The 24,922-nt window shown below is 36.2% G+C and overlaps 1 protein-coding gene and 1 pseudogene across 1 annotated transcript; one reads left to right on the top strand and one right to left on the bottom strand.

The window, feature by feature from the left end:
• Window positions 1-2,622: 2,622 nt before the first annotated feature.
• LOC126584652 (uncharacterized) lies at window positions 2,623-4,202 on the top strand. The gene has a single exon (XM_050248989.1). The coding sequence runs from the start codon at window positions 2,813-2,815 to the stop codon at window positions 4,001-4,003; it is 1,191 nt and encodes a 396-aa protein (XP_050104946.1). The 5' UTR covers window positions 2,623-2,812; the 3' UTR covers window positions 4,004-4,202.
• Window positions 4,203-15,303: 11,101 nt separating this feature from the next.
• Window positions 15,304-21,497, bottom strand: LOC126584253 (zinc finger protein ZOP1-like; annotated as a pseudogene).
• Window positions 21,498-24,922: the final 3,425 nt, after the last annotated feature.

The following is a 24,922-nucleotide window of genomic DNA, read 5'->3' as shown; positions in this document are numbered from 1 at the left end:
AAACAATCATTTGACAACTAATTTAATCGCATTATTATCCGCGTGCGAAAACCCCATAGTGCACCTGTACAGTGGACCCCACCTCCGCCATGTTGTCGGCCACTTGCAACCGCGCGTGCATGTTTTCCACACGCCAAGAGCAAAAAAAATTTGAAACGGCATGTGACGTCACGTTGGCGTCAGCATGACGTCACATAGGCCAATCCTTGGCTCAGCACATCCTGGGCCAGCCTATAAGACGGCTTGGGCTAGGTGCCAGCCTATTAGGCTGGGCTAGAGCACTTTTTGTGGGTGCCGGGCCATTTTGTGGACTGTGAGCCGGCCTACCTCTTTGGGATGGAAGCAAAACGACCAACACTTTTGATCGCTATAATGTTTATTCATTGTATGGTTAAATTACATTTTGCATCCTTGAGTTTCAGTGCAATAGCAACCTCATAAAACACTTTTGAAACATTTCACTTTCATACATTTACTTAACATTTATTGCAATTTCATACACCCGTTAGTTAAACCGTTAATTTGACTGTGATGATGTGACAATTATAGGGTCACATATTTTTGCTGATGTGGCAGTCAACTGGTCAATAAATTATCAACTGGTCAATAAATTATAAAATAAAGATTTAATGATTTAAATAAAGCAAAAATAAAATAAATAAATAAAACAAAAAGAAGATTGCTGGTGCTGTCTGGACTCGACACACTCGACGGCGAGACCATCCTGGCTCCTTTCCAAGGTCCGACCCGACCTCATCCTCCCTTCACAACCCAACCCCGAATCGCCGCTTGACTTCCCAGAGCAACCGTGGTTCAGGCCTCCACAGTGTTCTTCAACTTCGACATCAATCTTCAGGCTCCGTCTCTGGGTCGTCATTAGAATTATCGTCGATTCTCTGATAGTCCTGACCCTCTTTCTCCTCTCCTTCTGCCTCACCTCCCGCCACCGCTCCCGGGCCTAGAAGGCCCAGCCCAAGCCTGCCGCCGCCGTCCAGTTGGTTCTGCCGGACCACATCCACTACTGCGAGGTCCGATTCCTCCCCGAGTTCTTCGATTCTTGCTCGAGCTCGACGGTTTTCCAGTGGAGCAGGTCGCCATGACCTGCAGCAATTTCGCCCATTGGACCCTTGTACGATTCTGAAGCCGACGATGTGAATCTTGGTGAGATGGCGGCATCGTAGTCGTTAAATCTAAAGAAGAAGAATGAGGGATTGTGATGGATAGAGTGGATGAGAGGGTGCTTGTATGTGGTGTGCGAGATGAGAGAGAGAGGATAGAGCAGAGGAAAGCCTGCGTGTTGGGCGTTGGGTTCATCCTGCTTTTCTACATTTGGGATTACGGAAGTGAGGATTTTAAGAGTGTGATTTGGGAAGCAGATGATATTTGCATCTGGGTTTTGCTGAAGAGTTTTCAAGGGAGGTGAGAGTGAGAAATTGGGTGTGTGGGACTTGTTAAGAAATGGAAATTTCATGGTGCTAAATGCTAGAGGGATTGTGGGGTTTGGAACTGGGAGGGATTTGAAGGTGTTTCCATGGAAGATTATTGAGATGCAAAGTGGAAAGATGGAGATGCAGAGGAAGAGAGAGAGAGAGAGAGGTAGCTGGAGAAAGAAGAAGGGGAGGTTTCGGTTTTAACTTTTTATTCAATTTTTTTTTAATATTTAATTATTTTGATTCACCACATCACCAATATGTTAGTTTTATATTTGATTAACGGTTTAATTATTAATGGAGGTATGAAATTGTAATAAAATAATAAATAATGTATGAAATTAAAATGTTTTAAAGATATTGTACGAACTTGCAATAGCATCCAAACTTGAGATGATAAAATATAATTGACCTTTATTGTATTGTGCAAACCAATGTATAAAATTCGATGATATTGGAAATATCAGTAGTTTAAAAACACGGAAATTTCAATGAAAATATCAGGATATTATCGATATTGATAAAAATTGAATAAAAATCACAGAAATGGTAAGAAAAACTTGGAAATTTTTATTGAAACTTTGCACAATGTTTATTTAGTCAATTATCTATTAGTTTATCATAAACAAATTGGAAGGAAATGCATTGCAGGATGGATTTAACTGATTTAAGTTGATTATATAGCGAGCTGGCAAACATTGTGAGTGTAAAAAATATGTAGTAATTAATGAAAGAAGTTTAAAGACATCATAATCATATATATATATATAGTGAATTAGTACAATATTTTACACTTCATACATTGCATGGTAAGATACATAATTGACTCAGTACCACATAGAGTTCCTATCAAGGTCTAAAATATCGATGATATCGGAAATATCGATAGTCTAAAAACATGAAAATTTCAATAAAAATATCAGGATAATATCGATATTTTAGACATTGGTGCAAACTGACACTTGTTTCTAAGCAACCTCTTTTCTTTTATTTATTGACAAAAAAAAATTTCTTTTCTTTTTTAAGTCTAGGAAAAAAAGTTAGTTAAATCAGCCCAAATAAAATACCAAAACGAAAAACATGGTACTCAAAGAAACCAAAGAAAAACCAACCCCACACATGGAGATGGCTCAAAGAAAATTAGAACCATAAATGACACAGATGGGGAAGTAGGTTTGTATATGAAGTTGGCGTCTAAGACCAATCTTCTCTCTAGAGACTGATGAAAACTCTAGTCATTTAGTCAATCTTCCCCCACTATCCTCTCCTTCCCCTCTCCTTCCTCTCTCCCTCTTTCCCCTCTTCCTACCTAAACTCCTATATATCCAATTCTCTCTCACTATTCTCCAACCTTATACACAACAAAGCTTAATACTCCAGACATGGAGATGCAAGTCGCTCTTCCAGTTCCTCCGGTGGACTTCAACTTCGATAGCAGCGCCTGCTCCTCCCCTTACATGACCGCTCCTTCAAGCCCCACCAGATTTGGCAACTACTTCTTCAGCGCACCTACCAGTCCCACCCGTGCCTCCACCTTTTACAGCCACTTCAATGACCTCTCCATGGACAACAACCCTAGACTCTCAGCCTCCAGAGTCCCTTTTAAGTGGGAAGAAAAACCCGGAATTCCGAAATCAAGAGCTAGCTTTAGTAACGATCAGAATCATCATCATGAGGAGGATTTTGAGTTCGACTTTAGTGGTCAGTTGGAGAAAGCTTCTTTGCCGGCGGACGAGCTCTTCGATGGCGGCAAGATCAAGCCTCTAAAGCCGCCACCTCGCTTACAACTTGGGAGGAATGGAGGAGTACATGATCAAGGTCCCTCTAGTCCTTCACCGAGGTCACCGTCGCCAAGAGCGTCAAGACTATCCCAAGGAAGGAAACTAGTCCAAGAAGTTCTATCCCCGCGGCATCACAGAAAGAATCATCGTACTGATGACCCTTTCGCGGCTGCGATGGATGAGACACGAAAGGATGAGTATGAAAATCAAGAGGGAAGACGCGGGAGGGAAAGATCTGCCTCCACTCATAAAAAGGGAAGCAGATCTTTGTCTCCCTTGAGGGTGTCAGATATCATGTTCGAGATCCAAGAAGACAACGCGATTTCTTCAACAACAGTCAACTCTAACAAGGCCTCTACTTCTTCAGCATACTCTTCGTTTTTATCAGCGATCTCGTTCTCATCGAAAGGAAACAGAAAATGGAAATTGAAAGATTTATTGTTGTTTCGGAGTGCATCAGAAGGCCGAGCCACGGCGGGCAAAGACCATTTGAGGAAGTATGCCATGTTGTCGCCCAAGACGAAGAGTAGTAGTAGCGTTGCCGAGGACGTGAAGAACTCGAGTTTCCGGTCCACTGACAGCGTGGGGTCGGTGAGCTCCAGGAGGAGAGGACCGGTTTCGGCGCACGAGTTGCATTACACCGCGAACCGGGCGGTAACGGAGGAGATGAGGAGGAAGACCTTCTTGCCTTACAAGCATGGGCTCTTGGGGTGCTTGGGGTTCAACCCTGGTTTGCACGAGATTTCCAGAGGTGCATTTGGGTCTTTGACACGTGGTGGAGGGTGCAGATAATAACTCGATCGGCCGTAGATATTTTTTGTATTTACAATTTCTTTGTTGTGGAATATAGATGTTTGAATTTTACTCATAAGGTTGATCAACTTGATCTTGGTTTTTTTAATTGTTCGATTATGGTGGTGTCTCTATCACTAAAACGGAATCCAAATTGTATGAAACATGCATATATACACAAAAGATTACTTACAACCAACGTTTTGCGTTTGGCTGAGGAACAATTTATCAAAGTAAAATTTGATCACTACTACCATATTCAATTTTACGTCAGAAATCTTGTACTTTTCTTTTTGGGAGACTTTGGATTCTGTCCTTAACTATGAATATTCTTTGATTGAAACCTTGTTGATTTTCAATTTTTTTCGTTCCTGAAATTAATGTGATAATTTATTTCTATGTATGTTACTATATTTTTTAAATTCAAAAATTAAAATTTTTAGTTGTTTATATAAATAAGATTTTAAATAAAAAACCATAATTTGTGGGATTAAAAATATTAAAATATAAATATACTATTGTGTGTGTGTGTGTATAAACATAGGTACATTCATTAAAATTAACCAAAAAATTATTGTATCAAAACATGGGTACATTCTTCAAAATCACAAAAAAAAAAGATATTAGGCTTAATAACATTAGTAAATTTCTTCGATTAAACTTGACATGGATACATTTTAAAATCAAATAAAAAAGAATGTACCCATATAAGTCTAAAAATGGATTAGAAAAAAAAATTGAAAAGATTTTATATAAAAAAAATGAGTAAATTATAGCAATGGTCCCTCAACTTTAATCAAATTGGAGCAATGGTCCCTCAACTAAAAATCTGTTACTATTGGTCCCTCAACTTATCAAAATGTGTAGCTATAGTCTTTTTTATCAATTTCGTCAAAATTTTGTCAAAATAAGTTATGTCGAAATAACCATTTATATAATTTGGGTCCCAACTCATCAAAGTGTGTAATTATAGTCATTTTCGTCAACTACGTCAAAAATTTGGTCAAAACGAGTTATGTTGAAAGGACAATTGCTACAATTTACTCAGCATTTTAAGAATGAGTACATTTTAAGATTAAAAATTTGAAAAAAAAAAAACATGAATGGGTACATATAATTAGCATGGGTACATTTGGCAAAATAAAAAATGGGTACAAATTTTTTTTTTTAAATATGGGTTCAAATACAAATAAAACTTTAAAAAATATGGGCACAAAAAGAAATTAATATATGGGTACAAATTAAAACTGAAAAGAAAATTAGTACAAATTAAAAAAAAAGGTACAAACTAAAACTAAAAATATATGATAAAAAAGTTAGTCATAAATATAAATATACTAATTGTAACATTTTAAACATTAAATGAATATATTTAGACATAAAAAAATATTTTATTATTGAAATAATTAATGATGTTATTAATACCCAAGGACCTTGATAAAAAAAATTGAAAATGAATAGGATTTTAATCAATGGAGTAGCAAAAGGAAGGATGAGGAACTAATTTCTCCTTTTTTTTTGTATTTAGAATTTTCATCCTCTATCGCCTTAATTATGTCGATTGCATTGAGTACAATATCTTTATTTGGTAGAAAATTTATGTTATGAGAACTGTTGGAATATTGGCATCCTTATACCTGCAAAAACAAAAAAACAAAAATAGTGACATCGATCCTTTATCCTTGAGGTGTTCCGATTTAGGAAAGAGAACCTCTAACGTTATTGAATATCATTGTCTACTTTGAATTAAAGTAAAGAAAAAGAAAACTAAAGACTTCTTCAACATCCACTTTATCTCATTTTTCTTGCCGTTTTACATTTGAATAAAGAATGACCAATGTACGCAATCACATTATTTCCCTCTACCCAAAAAGATGACAGAAAAAAACAGGCCTTTCCTAATATCACCGTAGTAATTCCCTAAACGAATATCCTTAAACCCTAATATCACCGTAGTAATTCCCTAAACGAATATCCCTAAACCCTTTATTAAAATAAATAAAAATATAATATTAAGATGATTTAATCGTAACTATTTAAATAAGATGAAAAAAAAAAAAATTCCCCCTCCTCCGACCCAGGACCACACCCCAGACAGACGCATGAGAATCGAAGAAAAAGATTTACGCCTACAATTATTAGGTCCGTTGTGTAATCATTACAGCAGTAATGTTTTGCAGTGTAAAGTTGTCTAACTGGGTTTTTGCCACCATTAATCAAGCAAAAGTTGAAGAATCATTCAATATTTTTTACAAAACCGACCTTTTCTCTCTTTATTGTGTCAATTTTGCAACCACAAGTTCGTAATCCCTACAAACCTGCAATGATGCGTCGTAGGGTTCCCATTTAATATCTTAGGCCCATGCATCATGTGCTTTGCCTAAGAAATGGAACAAAAGTAATTCGGTGTCAATAGTGTGCTACTGTACTTTCAAGTTTCAAGCAATGAGAAAAACGTAACATTCATGAAATATCAATATTGTAGTTTGGAAAAATGGTGGGTGGTTGATGCTGAAATTTGAGAATTATACTTTGGGTTGAAATTTGTAGCTGACAGAAGTATTTCAAGATTATATGTGGAGATGTCGATTTGGCTCTTGTGGTTAATTTAATTAATAATATCACTAATACCAATTTTCATCCTCTTGCCAACATTAGTACATACAACCTATGACACGCATAGCCGAATGCAAGTTAGTATGTGTTTACCAGGGAAGAACATGGTTGTAGATGTCATACCAATCGGAGCTATAATATAAATCTTGAATACCATTATTTTGAGAATCCTCCTAATTAAATTGGACCTCAATTATTTGATGCTATGATGGGAGTCTTCAGTACTCGAATTATTTGTAATAACTCATTGATCTAGTTTTTGGGATGATCCGCCCTCTTATGTTACCAAACAATATTGTATTTCATCAAACAGAATTTTAATTAAGTTACATGTACCTTGGAAAGGTTGTAATTGTACTAGCCAAACTCATATTATATATCTTAAAATTTGCGAGTACTATCAACAAATTTAATATCGTATTAGACACGGATGCTTATTTGCTTTACCGACACCTAGTTTCAACTTTCTTATAAGTTAAGCTCCATCTCATAACTTGTTGAATAAATAAAATGCAGTATCGAAATGAAATCTCGAGCTCAAATATTATAAGCTACGAAAGTAGATTTAAAAAAAACCTCACGCATAATTAGGGCAGGACAGACCATGATGCGATGCAAGTGATTCCACAACATCCTTCCACAAATGGCCCCTTTAAAAACCACTATTTTTCTTTCAGGATCTTAATCAAGCATTAGGTTCAGTTCATGTACTTCATTCAACCGACCTTCGATCAATTAGAAAAATTGGCTCGCCGCTCGCTACCTTTCGGTTACTCAGTTCATTCTTCATTATTCTAGTAGGACGATAGCAGATTAGATATAATTGCTTTAATTACGCTGCCGCTATAACGCCATCTGCCTGCGAGAGTCCATGTATGGAGTTCTCATATATATAATATACAAGTAACATTATATTCTAAACTTCTATAAACCAAATAACAGAATTCAAACTCTAAACTTATGTAAACCAAATAACATAATTCAAACTTAAGCGTAGAGAAAAAAGTATATTGCTTTAATCAATTTCACCCTACTAATCTGTAATCATATGGAATGAATTTTTAGTTTATACTCTGCAAACTATGTCTTCTCTCCGCCTGTCTAAATATCAATAGAAAATTGTAATTATGGTCTTTCAACTTTAACTCAATTAGAGCAATGATCTCTCAACTAAAAATTCATGACCTTTGGTTCCTTAACTCCTCAAAATGTACAACTATGGTCTTTTTCTTCAACTTAGTCAGAACTTCCGTCAAAATGAGTCATGTTGGAAGAATTATTGCTACAATTGGGTTAAAGTTGAGGGACCATTGCTCTAACTGGGTTAAAATGAGGAACTATTTCTCCAATTAGGCTAAGTTGAGAGACAATTTCTACAATTTTCTCATTTAGTTTTTCATATTTGCCTTTTGATTCAGCCTCACGTGTCATGCACGGGACTCATTTTTATAGAAGTTTTAATGAAGTTGACGAAAATGACCATAACTACATATTGTAATAAAAGTTAAAGGACCAATAGTTATAAATTTTAATTAAGAGACCATAATTCTAATTAAATTAAAATTAAAAAACTATTACTACATTTTCTCAAATATCTAACAAGTCAAAAGAGGATAAAGATCATAAAATTGGACGGTATTAAGAACAACAATTCATGCATTTTACGACGAGCCTATATTATTGTTTAACTTTTTATATAATGTGCGCGTGACCGACTGTCTATATCGTTTTCATTACACGTAGCAGGACTTGCTTTTTACAGATTCCCATTGTTGCTGGAAAAAGAAGGGCAACCAGCAATGCATGCATAACCTAGCTTTATTGAGAGAATGTGTCTATTATGGATAATGGAGACCCATATAAATCCGACAACTAGGGTTACTTTTTTCCCCTTTTAACTTTGGAGGTTGTTGAATGTTGAGAGTGAAAAAAGTGAAATAATTTTTTTTTTAAATGTGAGAAAAGAGAGGAGCATGGGCTTGATACAATTATATGGAATGATTCTTAATTAAGAGTGTTGATAGACCCACTTCATTGTCTTATTTCTCCTTCCACGTTATAATTTCATCAACTATAAAAATTTAAAATTTTGAAATCATATTTTTCCACCCACTATAATTCCTAAAATAACCATCACCACAGTTCCATTGTTCCGTTTTCACCGCCAAGAGGACAAAATAGATGATTGGATGGAACTTAACCTAATAAAACAATTTTTTTGTAAAAATTTTCTATATCCAAATTCCAAAAAATTCTGAAAAATTCCAAATGCACTACAACGAGATGCATTGAAAATTGGATAGAACCTATTCTGATAAAACAAACCCAAAATTTGCAATCATCATGATCGTAATCCAATATTAGACGATATCATTTGCATAGAATAATATGCAGAGTAATGAAACCCTAATCAGGTAAATTCAGGCTTATTTGACCTGATTTTGGGAAAAAAATGGCCACCACAGTCGGGATTTCAACTTCAAAGAATAAAGGAATTTCAATTCAGAGAGTGTGCAAAATTTCAATTCCTCTGCATTTCAGTTCCTTCGCAGAAGATAGCAAGAATTTATGGGGGCATGTGCGAATGAACTCCGAAGAAAAATTCTAGATTCGAAGAGAGTGAGATGGGTGGAACGCCAGATTCGAAGAGAGTGAGATTCATGTCGTTGGTCAAATGCCATAAAAAACAATTCTATGACGTCTAAAATGTGCCATCATGTGCATGGTGTTTATTAGGGACGAATAGAGAGAACTTATTTACTAAAATGATAAACAGGGGACGAGAGAGAGATAGTGGTGGTCAGTGGAGAAGCCGTAGCAGTCGATGTAGAAGGCGAGAAGAAATAAACCGAAGAGAGAGAGAGAGAGAGAGAAACAGAATAGGGGTTGAAAAATCTTTTTCTAGAAAATTAAACATATTATTTTATTAAAAGATGGATAAGAAAATAGGACAATGAGACGGGGTTAGTAGCACTCTTAATTAATCACCCAATATTATCTGCACCGAAAACAAAATTAAACGATTGTCTCATATCATATATGTTGATGATGACAAAAATGCTAAAGTTGATAAGGATAATTTTATTTACACACCTATTCTAACCTCCACTCACTCTTGTTAATTTTTTGTCATTAATCTTCTTCTATTCAATCAATCTGACTACCAAAAATTAATAAGAAATTGTGAGAAGTAAAAATGAGAGTATGTGGATATCACTATATATATATATGTGAACAATTATCGCAGTAAGGCCAATTGTTGTATGCAATTTGTGTTTGAATAAACTTTGATAGCTAGTTTATTTTGTAAGTCTTAACTTCCAAGATTTTGAATGCCAGTGTTAATTTCACTTTGATAGCAACTTGAAAACATTGCGATTTGGGTCCTAAGGCCAATTGTTGAGATTAATAGAATAAAACTGATTTTGGCTTGTAAAGGGAAGGAAATTGTTGATCAAGTTCTTTGAAATTCTTTAACCCCATGTAAAGAATTCTTTTACAATTCATGTGAATTCTATGAAAGTTATAATTATTTCACTTAAAATCTCTGAAAATTCTTTTTTTTTTCTCTCTCAAACTCTCTCAAATTCCATAGATTTAAATTCCCTTAAACTCTCTCAAAATCCTAATTGAATACACCCTTGGAATAATGCAGGTTTTTGACGGATTCTTGAACTTTTTCTTTGTAGAAAGTAGAAATATCATATTCAAAGGCCAAGAGTGAGTGAGCATGCATGGTTGTGTTGTGCTCGATTGAAAAGCATTTGGTAATAAAGGGTAAGATATTGAAAAGGTTCAAAAGAGTCAAAAGTAACTTTGTGAATGAAGAAGAGAAAAAGAAAGATACTTCTCACACACTTCGCTTATTATTATGATCTAGTAATATTTATCTTCACTTATAAGTGAGAAATCTTAGATTCGATTTTCGTCAAAGATAAATTTAAACCACATTGTTGTTTGCCCATTATAAGGTAAAACTCACATCTTTATGGTGGTGTGTTAAAATATTATTATTATTATTATTATTATTATTATTATTATTATTTTAAAAAAAAACTAAATGCAAATGTGAACAAGTAAATGCCCGAAAATAAGGTTCACTAATGGATAATTAAGATTGGTTCTATTACTATTTATGAAGTAAATGTAAACTCAACTTTTTAATAGCTAGGGTCTTGAAAACAATGGTTATATGTTAACGTAGGAAAATGGATCAACGTCTGAACATTAACTTACAAATCCCTTCGGAAACTTGCAAGGACGAACACTGGAAAGATATGACCGGGTAGGACGGTTTGGTGTCGACAAAGTTTCTTAGATACTAAAATAAGAAAATGCAGGACAAAAGATGATTTTGAGAGAATGTTGATAGTTGATGAGTTTATACTTGTGTCTGAGTTTTGGCCTGTTTTATTAATTTGTACCAAGCACAATTTGATTCATAACCTATATATATGCTAGGGTTTAAGGACATCCCACCTACATAGGCTAGGAGTTTTCTACTGCATGTTGTGACAAGTGATGTATACATATAACGTCAATTAATAATTTTATATTATATACCACTTCATGTGAAACTCAAGTGTGGAAGAACAGATGCCTCACATTACGCTAAACATGAATTTACAAAAACAATCAGCCAACATCTGACCAAGTGTTGTCATTTAATCTTTATTAATTTGTCACCATTCGAGCTTTTTTTTTTAGGAAAACTAATGAAAAGGGTTTGAAAACTTTGAGTTTTAACGATAAGGACAAAATAAAAGGTAAAGTGAATAGTATCAGGATTGACTTTTTAGTGTAAAAATGTGGTTTTTCGTTAAAGTGAACAGTACCGAGAGTTTTTCGTTAAAGTTTCCTTTTTTTTTTTGGTCAACCATTCGAGCTTTATCTCTTAGTATTTCTGCTCTATTTCTAACCATAAAAGCTGCTGACCTATGAGGAGTTTTCTAATCACAAACGATCAATGTACTTTCATTTTACATTAAATGGAGATGAGAGTTTGAACTAGATACGTTGTGGGTTGAAAGAGGAAAGCCCTAATCCAGCAAACTGACCATTACCAACGCGGTTTTCTTGCCAGTAACACGATACAACAACCATCACCTTGAAGCCTACCACCCACCAACCATCATGAAAGAAAGAGACTGGAAAGTCCTCCTCAAGAAAGTTATTAGCATCAATATAATTAAAAGAAAATTAACGAAAAGTCCAAAAAAACTTCATTTTTAACGAAAAATTCTTTTTAAAGATATAGTGAATAGTGCCAGTTAAAGGTAAAAATGTGATTTTTTGTTAAAAATGAACAGTGCCGGGAGTGTTTTGTTAAAACTCCCATTAATTAATTAAAGGAGCATTCAACACCCAAGGGTCTTTCAATATTATCTACACTAAAGGGATGGAGGAATGGGCTAATCCTCACAATGAAGTAGCAATAATGTGATTCAAAACTTTGCATTTGACGAGAATTGAACCTAAGACCTCATTTACAAAGAACTCATATTCCTCTTAACCAGACCACTCCTCCCTCTGATATGTTAAGAGAGCTCAGTTGACAACGAAAACCCAACCATCTCCCCAGACGACGCCTAGTAATACAGGAAATATCAAATTCAAACACGAAGATATAGCCCTCATCAAAAGAATCAAAGAAAAAAACATAAAGAATATACCAAATCTATCCTTACCTTTAGACAATGATTACTTAATAACTCAAACAAATGCTTCAGAAATAGGTAGGGGATCTGTTCTATTTTTTTTGTCTATGTTATCATAAGACTGTTTTATTAAATTAATTCTACTAACGTTTTCGTTATCTACACCTCTTATTATCTGTTCTTGATAATGACTCTATAATTTACTAACACTGAACCATTCTCCACTTTTATATAAGTTTTTTGGATTTAATACTTAGTGAAGAAAAAGACCATTATACCAGTAAACGTCATGTTAACTTACAAATATAGATAACTCAATTTTGATGGGAGAGTTTTATAGGGGTTTTTTTTTTTTGAGAACTTTTTTATAGGGGTTTATGAAGGAAAGACAAAAGACAAAAAGTATTTCTTAGAAATGAAATAAATATCAGAGAAAAATGTTGAGCGATTGAACTGATCAATGTGATTGGTTTTACAGTCCCAGCTGCCGTCGATTTTGTCTGTATGTAAGAGTTATGCAGAGACAAGTTGATGCCCTAGGATGGGAAAAATTTGTCCTAGCGGTAACTGGTTGTATACAATCACGATTTCGTTTACAAGAGTCCTTGTATAAAGATAAGTTGATGTTCTAAAATGAAAAAAAAAAAGATTATTATAATTAACACCAATTGTATATAATTATGTATACACACGTTAAAACGGAGCAGGGCCTCTTGAGCGAATGCAAACCAGCGTTTGATCTGACACAGTGTGAACAAGAAGCACTCACGTCGTTAGAAAATCCAACAATTAGACGTGCAGTATCAATGGACCGCATAGCGATTTCTGAATTCAGAACAAACTCATTTGACTCCAAAGTCTTTGTATTCTGGCCGAAATCTAAGACCATTCTGCAAGTAGTCACAACGTCGACCAAGTCAATGAACTGATTAGACACAGAAATATATACATATACATATATATATATATATATATATATATATATATATAACAAACACCACGTGCAAGAGACAAACTGGTAGTTGTAATTAACTAAAATTCTCCTCTTATATTGGTTTTATATACAAGGGTTGAATTCCCTTGCTAGATAACTAAAATAAAGCAGTCATTTCAATATACTGTGTTTCGGATTTAACACTTGACACTTTTAATAATAAAAAAATATGACTGCGTACAATTTTGCTTCGTTTTCTATTCACTGAGTTTGTGTAAAGCAAGCATATGATTGAGAAATATGTGCAATGCACCTCCCTAAGCAAGTTTACTATTAACATTTTAAGTAGGTGTATTTCGGCTGTGAGAGGTGGTTGGTGAATCGACAGTGAATTGATTTTGATCTACGATCTATTCTATGTTCAACCAAAGGAAAGGAATTGTCTAGGTTCACACCTCCACCTTACATCATTCATAATAACGACAATAAAAGAATAGACATGAATCGCTTACGTCGTTGATTAAAAATCTCAAACTCATCGTCTAAGTTATGGACTTGAAATTGCGACCCATCATACCTGAGTTTTATCTCAAGTAACATTGAGTTAAAGGGAAACTGGTTTAATTGAGTTCAAATTCTGTTAGCAAATCTTAGCTTAGCGAAATTCAAGCTTGAATGCATAAAAACTAGTAACCATACTTGGCATCCATGTATCATGCTTGAAGTTACAATACTAATTTCCATACTCTCTAACAAATGTTCCAAACCCGAGATTTCATACAAACACTGGAACAAAACTATCGTTTTGTAACATACACCTCCACACCATCTCACCTCGTAAATTCTACGGTCTTATGACAATGAACAGGGCAACGTTCCTCATTGAAAACGTTACTAGAATTGTATCGGACCTATATTGGGGGGAGGTGAAACAAAATTTAAAGCAATAGTGCTATGAGATTACTTTCATCCTAATTGTTCAGCAGTTGCACATCGAAGAAGGCCGAGACCCCATCATTTTGAAGAACCTAACAATTCACATCTTTCATGGCATAACCCTCCAATCAATAAGGTCACGACGGATTGTACAGATTAAAATATAAGGCACGGCTACTCACCCAATTGGCAATGCCACCAAGAATCTCTTAGCAATTGAAATTTAACGCGAGATGTCATATTAGCAGCCGTTGCAAATATGCATCGTTGCATTAAAATATTCTTGGTGAATTCTGCAAAATAATTCCAGTGACACGCATCAGCAGCATAATGAGATATATGAATTGAAGTCCAACTAGACTGCCTTTCTTAAAACAATAGTTGGAAGAACAACCATTCCACGTTTATTAAGAGGTCAAAAGAAAAGAGAAGTTGACTATTTAGAAAGGGCGGCGATTTTAATACTCGCATTTTATTTATTCGCACTCCTCCCTCTTATTTTCTTCTTCGGTAATTGAGTAAACGAAAGGAGAATAAAAAAATAAAGCAAGGGGAGGACTGCAAAAAGACCAAATGGGAGTGCGAAAGTCGCAACTCTTCTAGAAAATCCACACCCCCAACATGTGTATCAGTGGCTCTAGGCTCCAAATCTAACAATATCAGTACCCCTCAAACCCGAAAAATAGCTGCAGTTCGGATTATGAATTGCGAGCCCAAGTGTTTGTGAGACTCATCCCTTTCTACATCCAATTGTAATAACACCTGGGCTCTTTCGCATTCCTTGTTATTAGAACTATAAGGATGCGTTTATTGTACCGGACTATCTTGGACTGAACTAGCTTCAAGGATTAAGTTGGACTGGCTTAGACTAGACTAAGTTAGACTATCTTAGTGAAGCGTTCGATGCAGTGTCGGACTAAAAAGCAAGACAATGAAAACAATACTAACATTACTAAAACCCTAAATTTAAAAATCCGAAACAGCATGCGGGTAGGACTTGGAATTTTGACAACTTTGACATCCTAAATTCCCAAGTTCCATCTTATCCTTATCCCTTTTCAACCTTTTGAATAGAAAACAAAGTTTTTATTTCAATAGGAATTAGATTTTATGGAATAATGAATGCCAAAGAACGATACGTAATTGTGCATGACATAAAATCCAAATACATCTTCATAGCAGAGAAGCTTTGAATGTGCAAAATTACATTAACAATAGTATTTAAAATACATAATAACAAAGAAAAAAACGGGATCCTTCCAAATGAGATAAAGAAGTACAGATTAAACAAGATGGGCCATGTTCCATTGGGTCAGGGAGATCTTAGGCAGGATCTCCTGGGCTTTAGAGAAAAAAAAATCATGGAAACAATGCACATCAATATCCCAACATTTTCTGTACCCTTATCAGACTGCCAATCACCCATTACACTTTTACATCATCCTGCCTGCATTTTCAAATGCATTTTAACCCTAAAGTTTTCAAGAGAGAACAAGTATATGATTATTCAGCATGCATGGATGGAGCATTTGTCTGTACTCAAGGGACATCAAGTTTGTGTCTGTAATATTTTTTATATAGGAGTGAGTGCATACATGTATCGTGCAGGCGTATGGGTGCAGCAATAAAAGAAAACTCAAAAAAGAAATAGATGAGAATGAAACCTTCTTTTCACAAACCAAGTTCTGTTTTCTGAATCTGCAACTCCAATTGAATAAACTGAAACAACAATAGAGAACCAATCAGAATACTTGTATCGATCATGACAAAAAAAAAAAAAATCTGATAAAAGTTGAGTGGAGCCCTCAAATAGAGACCAGATACCGATCATTTATCAGGTATCTACTTGAAAAAATGCAAAAAAGTTGAAATTTGAAAAGCCCAAATTCTAATCTCAATTTGATCCTAAAAATCAAAACCCTAATTTGTTCGAGTGCAAAGGTCTATTATTAAAAATTTCTCGAACCCAAAACAACTAAATCAAACAAAGCCCAGTAAAATCACGATCTGCAAAACAAATCGAAGAAATAAATCTCAGATTCGAAGTTTACCTGACAAGAGGAGCAGATGAGGGCGAGCAGGGCAAGGAAGGAGCAGGGTGAGGAGCTAAAGATGTGCGACTCTCTCTCGTAGGATGAGCAAGGTTCTCTCTCGCAGGAGGTCTTACGAGTCCGGGGGAATTTGGGGTTCTTGGCTTAGAACTCCTACCGAAGGGTTTAATCTGAGCGAGTCCCATCTTCCCAATAAACCTAACCCCTATGCATACCAAACATGGGACTACACTAGCAATTAGTCTAGTCTAGTCCAGTCTCACCTAAGAAGGTCAAACAAACACCCCCTAAGGTTCCAGATAATTGGTGTTACTTTTGCACTCAAACCAAACAAACTGAAAAATCAATTTTATTACCTGTAAGGCATTATATGTGACCAATCTTTTCCAAAGCTAAACATTAGAAGAATCACGCACAGGCTAGGTGTGCAATGTGATGGGGATTTACAGAGGAAGAGGAGAAACCGGTGTCTTCGATGACAGTGAGGAGATCAAATACAAACAACAACAACAAAGCATTTTCCCATTAAGTGGGGTCGGCTATATGAATCCTAGAACGCTATTGGGCTCGGTTCTGTATCATGTCCTCCGTTAGATCCAAGTACTCTAAGTCTTTTCTTATGGTCTCTTTCAAAGTTTTCCTAGGTCTTCCTCTACCCTTTCGGCCCTGAACCTTTGTCCCGTAGTCACATCTTCGAACCGGAGCGTCAATAGACCTTCTTTGCATATGTCCAAACCACTGTAACCAATTTTCTCTCATCTTTCCTTCAATTTCGGCTACTCCTACTTTACCTCGGATATCCTCATTCCTAATCTTATCCTTTCTCGTGTGCCCACACATCCAACGAAGCATCCTTATCTCCGCTACACCCATTTTATGTACGTGTTGATGCTTCACTGCCCAACATTATGTGCCATACAGCATCGCCGGCCTTATTGCCGTTCTATAAAAATTTTCCTTGAGCTTCAGTGGCATACGGCGGTCACACAACACGCCGGATGCACTCTTCCACTTCATCCATCCAGCTTGTATTCTATGGTTGAGGTCTCCATTTAATTCTCCGTTCTTTTACAAGATAGATCTTAGGTAGCGAAAGTGGTCGCTCTTTGGTATTTTCTGATCTCCGATCCTCACCCCTAACTCATTTTGGCCTCCATTTGCACTGAACTTGCACTCCATATATTCTGTCTTTGATTGGCTTAGGCGAAGACCTTTAGATTCCAACACTTCTCTCCAAAAGTTAAGCTTCGCATTTACCCCTTCCTGAGTTTCATCTATCAACATTATATCGTCTGCGAAAAGCATACACCAAGAAATATCATCTTAAATATGTCATGTTAACTCATCCATTACCAATGCAAAAATGTAAGGACTTAAGGATGAGCCTTGATGTAACCCTACAGTTATGGGGAAGCTTTCAGTTTGTCCTTCATGAGTTCTTACGGCAGTCCTCGCTCCATCATAGATATCCTTTATAGCTTGGATATACGCTACTCGTACTCCTTTCTTCTCTAAAATCCTCCAAATAATGTCTCTTGGGACCCTATCATACGCTTTTTCCAAATCTATAAAGCCCATGTGTAAATCATTTTCCCCATCCTTATATCTTTCCATCAATCTTCGTAAGAGATAGATTGCCTCCATGGTTGAGCGCCCTGGCATGAACCCGAATTGGTTGTCCGAAACCCGTGTCTCTTGCCTCAATCTATGCTCAATGACTCTCTCCTAGAGCTTAATTGTATGACTCATTAGCTTAATACCCCTATAGTTCATGCAATTTTGTACGTCGCCCTTATTCTTATAGATAGGCACCAAAGTGCTCTTTCGCCACTCATTTGGCATCTTCTTCGTTTTCAAAATCCTATTGAAAAGGTCAGTGATCCATGCTATATCCGTCTCTTCCAAGACATTCCAGTGAGGAGATCAAATGTACAGAAAAAATACTATTTTGTTTATAACCCTATTATTAATTTGGTAAGGTAATAGGGGCATAGTTAACGTTTCATATATGATGATTGACCAAAAGAGTTCTCCTAATGATATTATATTTATGTATATTTACGTATATAAAGTTCGAAAAAAATGTTCAATGCAAAAACATATATGCTTGTTGAGCTGATAAAAAAAACACTTGGCCACTAAGTGTTGCACTAGAAACACCTTTAAAAATACTGATGAAACTAAATAATGAAATAACTAGAAGACATTAACTCTATTTTGACAGCCTTCCGTCATAAAAATAAGAACATGCAGGGGATAAAGGAAAAAGATGGGAGAAAGTTCTGGTTCAATAAAAGAAAAGGAAAAGGAAAACTTAAAGCATACCTTTTGAGTGAAGGTCCTTAAAGATATGAACTTGCTAGAGCAGCCAAACTGTTGCGGCCGGTAAAGGCCAAGCAATGGTTTCTCTCTCTCTCTCTTGAACTCTCTTTCTTGCAGCCTCCCTTGCTTTAAGTGCAGCTGCTTCTTCGACGGATATAGCCCTTGGCTTCTCATCTCTCTTTCTCTTTCCAACAGCAATGGACGAAGGAGCACCTTTAACAGATCTCTTAGGATTTAATGAAGATGAAACCACTGGCCCAGGTGGAGGCCCGTTTTGAGCTTTATCAGCACCTTTGTTTTCTGTAGCTGATCCTGCACCTGAGGTTGACGCTGGCTTTTTCAAAATGGTTTTTTTATATCCAGCATTTGATAAGAACTGCAGGTTCACGTATGCCTCTTCCTGTGTCACCCACTTGCCTGTTGTGTTTCTTCAAGTAAATATATCAACTACAACACATATTCTAAAAGGATGGTTAAGCTAACACGATATTCAGAATATAAGTCCAGTGAGTCAATACCTATAGAATCAGAATAGTAGAAGCCCGCATTCGTATCATAGTAAAAACCATTACTTTGATTGTAGTAATAACCTGATGTGCTGTTATACTGCCATTCTGTCACCAATCAGAGTTAAATCAGTTTTAATAAATAAGAAGTAAATAAGAACTATTGATCAACAAAGCATAAGGCATGCTTCGTCAAATAGCAATAAAGGACCCATTCAGTACCAAATAACATTCATGAACCACCCTAAAGAGATGCTTATTAAATTTTGAAATACTCATTTCTGTTCAACAATTATTGGTCTACTATAAAACCGGACAAGTGTGGCAAGAGATCAACCTAACAACACAATGTCTAGTTCATTCTAGGCAATTTGCATAACTTACTAGCTTAATGTCTTCCTCTCCTGGCCAACATCCCTAACCCAACAGTGAAATTTTGTTTTCCACTTGTTAGGAAAAAGAAACGAAGTAGAAAATAAAATACACACACGCACACATATATACATGTATATATATAATATCACTAGCCTTTAAGGAACCATGCCTTCCTTTTTTTCCTTTTCTCCTCCCTTGTAGAGTGCTTTCTTCGGCAAAATGCCTCAAGAGTAGTTTCTCAAGCTTCACTGGTTAAGAAATAAATTTTTTACATGCAGCCCGATTGTTGTATTGTCTAAACATAATTGCGTCAGAGTAGTTTCTCAAGCTTCGCTGGTTGAGAAATAATTTTTTTACATGCTGCCCGATTGTTGTATTGTCTAAACATAAAAAACTAAACAATGTTCTTCTTATAGTGAGTTGTTCAAGAGTTGAGCTGTAAGCAAGAAGTTCAGTTATTCAACAGTCCTATACTCCTATTCCAACATTCATGGTACTCTTGGACTATAAACCATATGGCCAAGTAGAATAAACTAAGCTTTTGATTCCATACCAGTACAGAGAAAGGAAAAAAGATGCATCAGATTGTCAAAAATAATGAAGCGGTTCTTTTCAAAGTGATTGAGGTGTAATATACAGGCTTATTCCATAGCATGCAAGAATAGTGTAGCCCTAACTTTGCAACAAAAAAGGTCGTACCCAGTGCACAAGGCTCCCGCTTTACGCAGGGTCTGGGAGAGGTAAATGTCGGCTAGCCTTACCCCCATTTATGGAGAGGCTGCTCCCAAGTTTGCCACATCATCAACCTCAAATACACGAGAATCTTTAGCCTCCTTTAAGTTTGCCACATCCTTTTGATAGCTGCACTGCGCTTAGCTTTCTGTAAACATTCAGGACCAAAAAAAATCAGCATAAAGAAAATTTTCTCAGGTCAGTGTCTCATAGAAAGAAGAATTTGTCTTCCAAGAAAGCTAAATTTATGAGTTTTACAATAAATCATAATTCATAAGACAAAGGAGTGGAGGAAATATTTGTGCTCAACTTTTTCACAAATTCTGGTTTGCCATTCAAATGTATTTGAAAACATAATTAGTTTTGAATTGATAACAGCTACTCTCGGACTGCTAACAAAATGGCAATATCGATGAGAACAAGAATAGGAGTGAACCATAGTATTAAAGAGGAGAAGCACTACCACCAAAGAATTGCCACTATAAAATGAACCTCCATTATCCGAATAGATGTATTCATACATATATTAAAACCACTTATAACTTCGAAAAACCTTTTGATACTCACTGCTTCAATTTGCAGAAGGGCGCGCTCCGCTTCCTTTTATTCCTTCTTCTTTGCAGCTTTTTCTTTTCACATATCAGCAAGCTTCTTAGCAACATTATCCGTGTGTCGTTGACCAAGCTCATGATTTCTAATGCTGGAAGGATTGTGCGATATGTAGATTTTGCAGAAGTCACACCATTTGTTACCCTGGCTAACCCAATACTGCAAACAGAGAAGAAAATGGAGAAAAACTAACAAGGTAAGATAATATACACAAAACAAGCCACAGTCAGCGCAGCAGAAAGTGAATTATTGAAAATCAAATCAAATCGCACCCAAAATGTTAAAAAGAAGAAGATTATTCTTTTCAGACTTCCGAGTAGTGAATTTCGAACACAAGCTTTCTTGCAGCATACTAAATAAACTATACCATTAGGCATCAGTATATCACTATGCTTCTGGAAATCAAACAAGTTCTCGCCTTTCGGAACCTTTGAATTGCAATAGATATCTAAACAGAGCCAAAATCGCATTCTTTTTATCCCCAAATCAGAACAAATGTGACGGGATCACATAATTAGCAACGCAGATTTCTAACTATTAGCATCAAATGGGTCCCAATGCAGCCATAACTCTAACATTGGCAAGAACACGAAGCAGCTAAGTAAATCTTGTTACTCGCATAACGGGTTTTGCTTATTATTCATGAATATTGCTCTTCGATTAATCAATCAAAATTAGGAAGAAAAAAAATCAAGAAAACCTGCTTTTCAAAATTAGTAAAAAAAAGTTGAAGGCGGAGGAGGATACCTCAGTCATGGCGACGAATTGGGAGTTGTGAAGGTGGTGGGAGAAAGGCCCTAAACCGGACCGTTAGGGCAAAGAACGGAGGTTGCAGGTATTGAAATTTGTCAGATTGAGACGGGATTTCCGTTTGGCGGGTTTAAACTCCGACGACTAGTTGAGTCGGTCTTATTTAATTTTCTTTTGGAAAAGTTTTATTTAAACTTTTGTAACCTCTTTTTTACAGCTAATGTACTTACCGCAGTAAAACAAAGCTTTGTAAAAACCTTTTCGAAAACATAATAACCCTTCGCCGTAAAACAAGTATAGTTTCCAAAATATATGTACTACGTATAGTAAGAAAATAATTACCGCAGCCTGCAATATCTCAAGAATTCATTACGGCACAATATCTTGTAAATAAGCGCATGATGTCCATAATCACATAATGTCGCATAAGTAAACATATCATGTTGAGTGCTCATTGACACGTGCTGACACTCGAGTTCATGTATAAATATTCTAACATGAATAGGACTGGGAGTAACAATGATAAACGTTCTAGTACTACAATCACGTGAAGACCGATGCTATGCATAGCACATACGAGTCCTAATTGCCTATAACAATCTAGGACAGGACTGGCACTTATAATGGATCCAAAGTGAGCGTACGATGCGATGCACATACACATGAAAGACTAGCCCGAGCCTGGGAAAGTACTAGCACCAGTTCAGCAAACGATGAATATATAACATAAATATAATCATGCCATAGTGATTTGATAATTCTAGTCAACATAACATAATTCTTAGCCGTAAACCTAAATTAAGGCATCCTGTAAGATTTATAATGATTTTCTAATTCTCTTCACTACGTCATTTCCAATAAAGGTTAATTTATTTACGGCAGTCATATAGAAACTTCATTATTAAATATATATATATATATATATGGAAACTAAACAAATATATGTATATATCAAAGAAAAGACCCACTCACAGATCATGTCCTTGAGTCGAACCCGCCTCATAGCATCGAGAGTCCTTGCGATGTGTTTCGCCTAGAAACGAAACCATTTATGTAAACGCGTTTTTGTACAAAGTACAGCTAATAAAGAAACTATTTTAAAACGGTCAAATTTCAAAAAACGAAGGGTGGATTCGGGTTTGGCATGTCGAGAAACCTAAGAAGAGACCTTAGGCTCTTCCACGCGCCGCCGCATACGCCACCACACATTGTTACAAGGTGGCTACATTGGCAGCCATGCACTACACGCGCCACCCGCGGTGGTTCCCTCACGCGCCTACGAGTATGATGATACTCGCCTTACTCGTGAAGGCCTGCGTTTTATAGGTTTTTGGTCCGACTCCTAGAGCTCCTATCGAGCTCAATTCTTAACCAAATTCAATAATTCAAAAACCAATGTGAAGCTAGAAACATAGGGAACAAGACTATACCTATTGGAAGCCCAATCGTGGCCGGTGTTGGTAAAGAAATGGTCTGAAAGTGGCCAAATGGCCACGAATCATAGTTTTCCTGAAATTTGGGAAATTTTTCCTAAGTTGCTTCCTGCATTACGTCGTCATCCAATCACCATTTGCAGATTAACAACACTATAATGGCTTCGAAACAAGAATGATTTAAGGGTCTCGAGGCTTACCATGGTTGGGAAAGGGAATGAACAGTGATAGAGCCATTGTACAGTGCAGGTTTCATGGCTGGTTTAAGTTTGCAGCTTGAAGTCCTAGTTCTTTGTCTGGAAGGTTGATGAAATCTGTTAATGTGGCTAGTTAAAGTAGTCATGATGGTGGTCTCGGCCTCCTGGTCGTCCAACATTTGCATAGGGAAAGAAGAGGGTTAGAGGAATAAAGGGAACATCAAGGCCACTGATGGCTTGCTACGAGGCCTATAACAAGTGAGTGGTTCAGTCGGGGCTCATTGGAGATGGCAGATGGTGATGGGGCTCAACTGTTTTGTGTTACATAGAGAGTGTAGAAAGAGAAGGTTTGAAATGTGAGATGAGGGATGAAAGATGATAGAGTTAAAGAGAAACTGAAAGGAGACACGAGAGTGAGGGAGGAGAGTGGGGTGTGGGCCCCACTGGCTCACCAAACAAGACCAAAATAGAAAAACACAAAAATATCTTCTACAAACGTGAAATTACTAAAACACCCTTTACGTTCGTGTTTCCGTAAAATTTTAACCGTAGCTCCTATTTTGATTCCGCTTACGCCTACGTATTCGTAGTGACGAGCACTACGAGGATACACTAAACGAATGTTTCATACATCTCACAATACGCCGGTCAACAAAAGTCGACATCCTCGCCTTTAAGGGCATATTCGTCAATTCACTCTTTTAAAATGAATAAAATCGTAAAATTAGGGACGGGTTGTCATAGGTTTATATATAGACACAAATACTTTCACTATATTTCACGGAACTCCACTAGTGTTTAGATATGTCAAAGAGACAAAAACATAAAAACAACTAAAACCCAACCCCAAAACATGGAAACAATATTTTTAAATACCATCTATACCCCGAAGGCTTATAAAACCCACCCCTCACAAAATTAATATGTGTTATAAGCTCATCGACTATTTCTACATAATCAGTTTGTATCACTTATTACTAGAATCAGGTCAACCCGTCATTGACCATTTTTGCAGAATCAGTTCAACCTGTCGTCGACCATTTCAACCCGTTTTCACCCATTTTTGCAGAATCAGTTCAATCTATCATCGACCATTTTTTGTAGAATTAGTTCAACCCGTCCTTGACAATTTTTGCAGAATCAGTTTAACCCGTCTTCGACCATTTTTTTTAGAATTAGTTCATCCAGTTTTTGACCATTTTTGCATAATTCGTTCAATCCATCATCGACTATTTTTTTTTGAAGAATTAGTTCAACCTGTCTTCGACCATTTTTGTAGAATCAGTTCAATCCTTCATCGACCATTTTTGCAGAATCAGTTCAATTAGTTTTCGACCATTTTTGCAGAATCAGTTCGACTTATCTTCGACCATTTTTGCAAAATCAATTCAAGTCGTCCTCAACCATTTTTGCATAATCAGTTTAATTAATCCTCGACCATTTTTGCAAAGAGTTTATTTATTTATTTAGAAGATAACCACGAAGTATCTCATAACTTAAAGATAAAAAAATACACGTTTCAAAAGGATGACTTCGCAAACAAGTACAAAAAAATTCAAAAGAGATAACCTTTTTCTCAATCATTAAATGAAACAACCCTATAAACTAGAATTCTCAAAAGCGAGAACCTTTTTCTCTAACTTTTTTCCCATGCATAAAGTACTCTTTAGTATTTCCATCCTCCACCCTATCCTTGTTCTCATGAATTTCTTCGATACTTCTTAGGGCTGGTTTGGTATTGCTGTACTTTGAAAAAAAGCTGCTGTGAGAATAAGCGGCTGTGCTGTGAGAATAAGCGGCT

This window comes from Malus sylvestris, chromosome 10, assembly GCF_916048215.2.
Source record: "Malus sylvestris chromosome 10, drMalSylv7.2, whole genome shotgun sequence".
Classification (NCBI taxonomy): Eukaryota; Viridiplantae; Streptophyta; class Magnoliopsida; order Rosales; family Rosaceae; genus Malus; species Malus sylvestris.
The sequence above is the reverse complement of the archived record's forward strand: the minus strand, read 5'-3'. Positions and strand labels throughout refer to the sequence as shown.

Excerpts from the sequence above, each read along its gene's own strand:
- LOC126584652 (XM_050248989.1), top strand. The coding sequence starts at position 2,813 with ATGGAGATGCAAGTCGCTCTTCCAGTTCCTCCGGTGGACTTCAACTTC.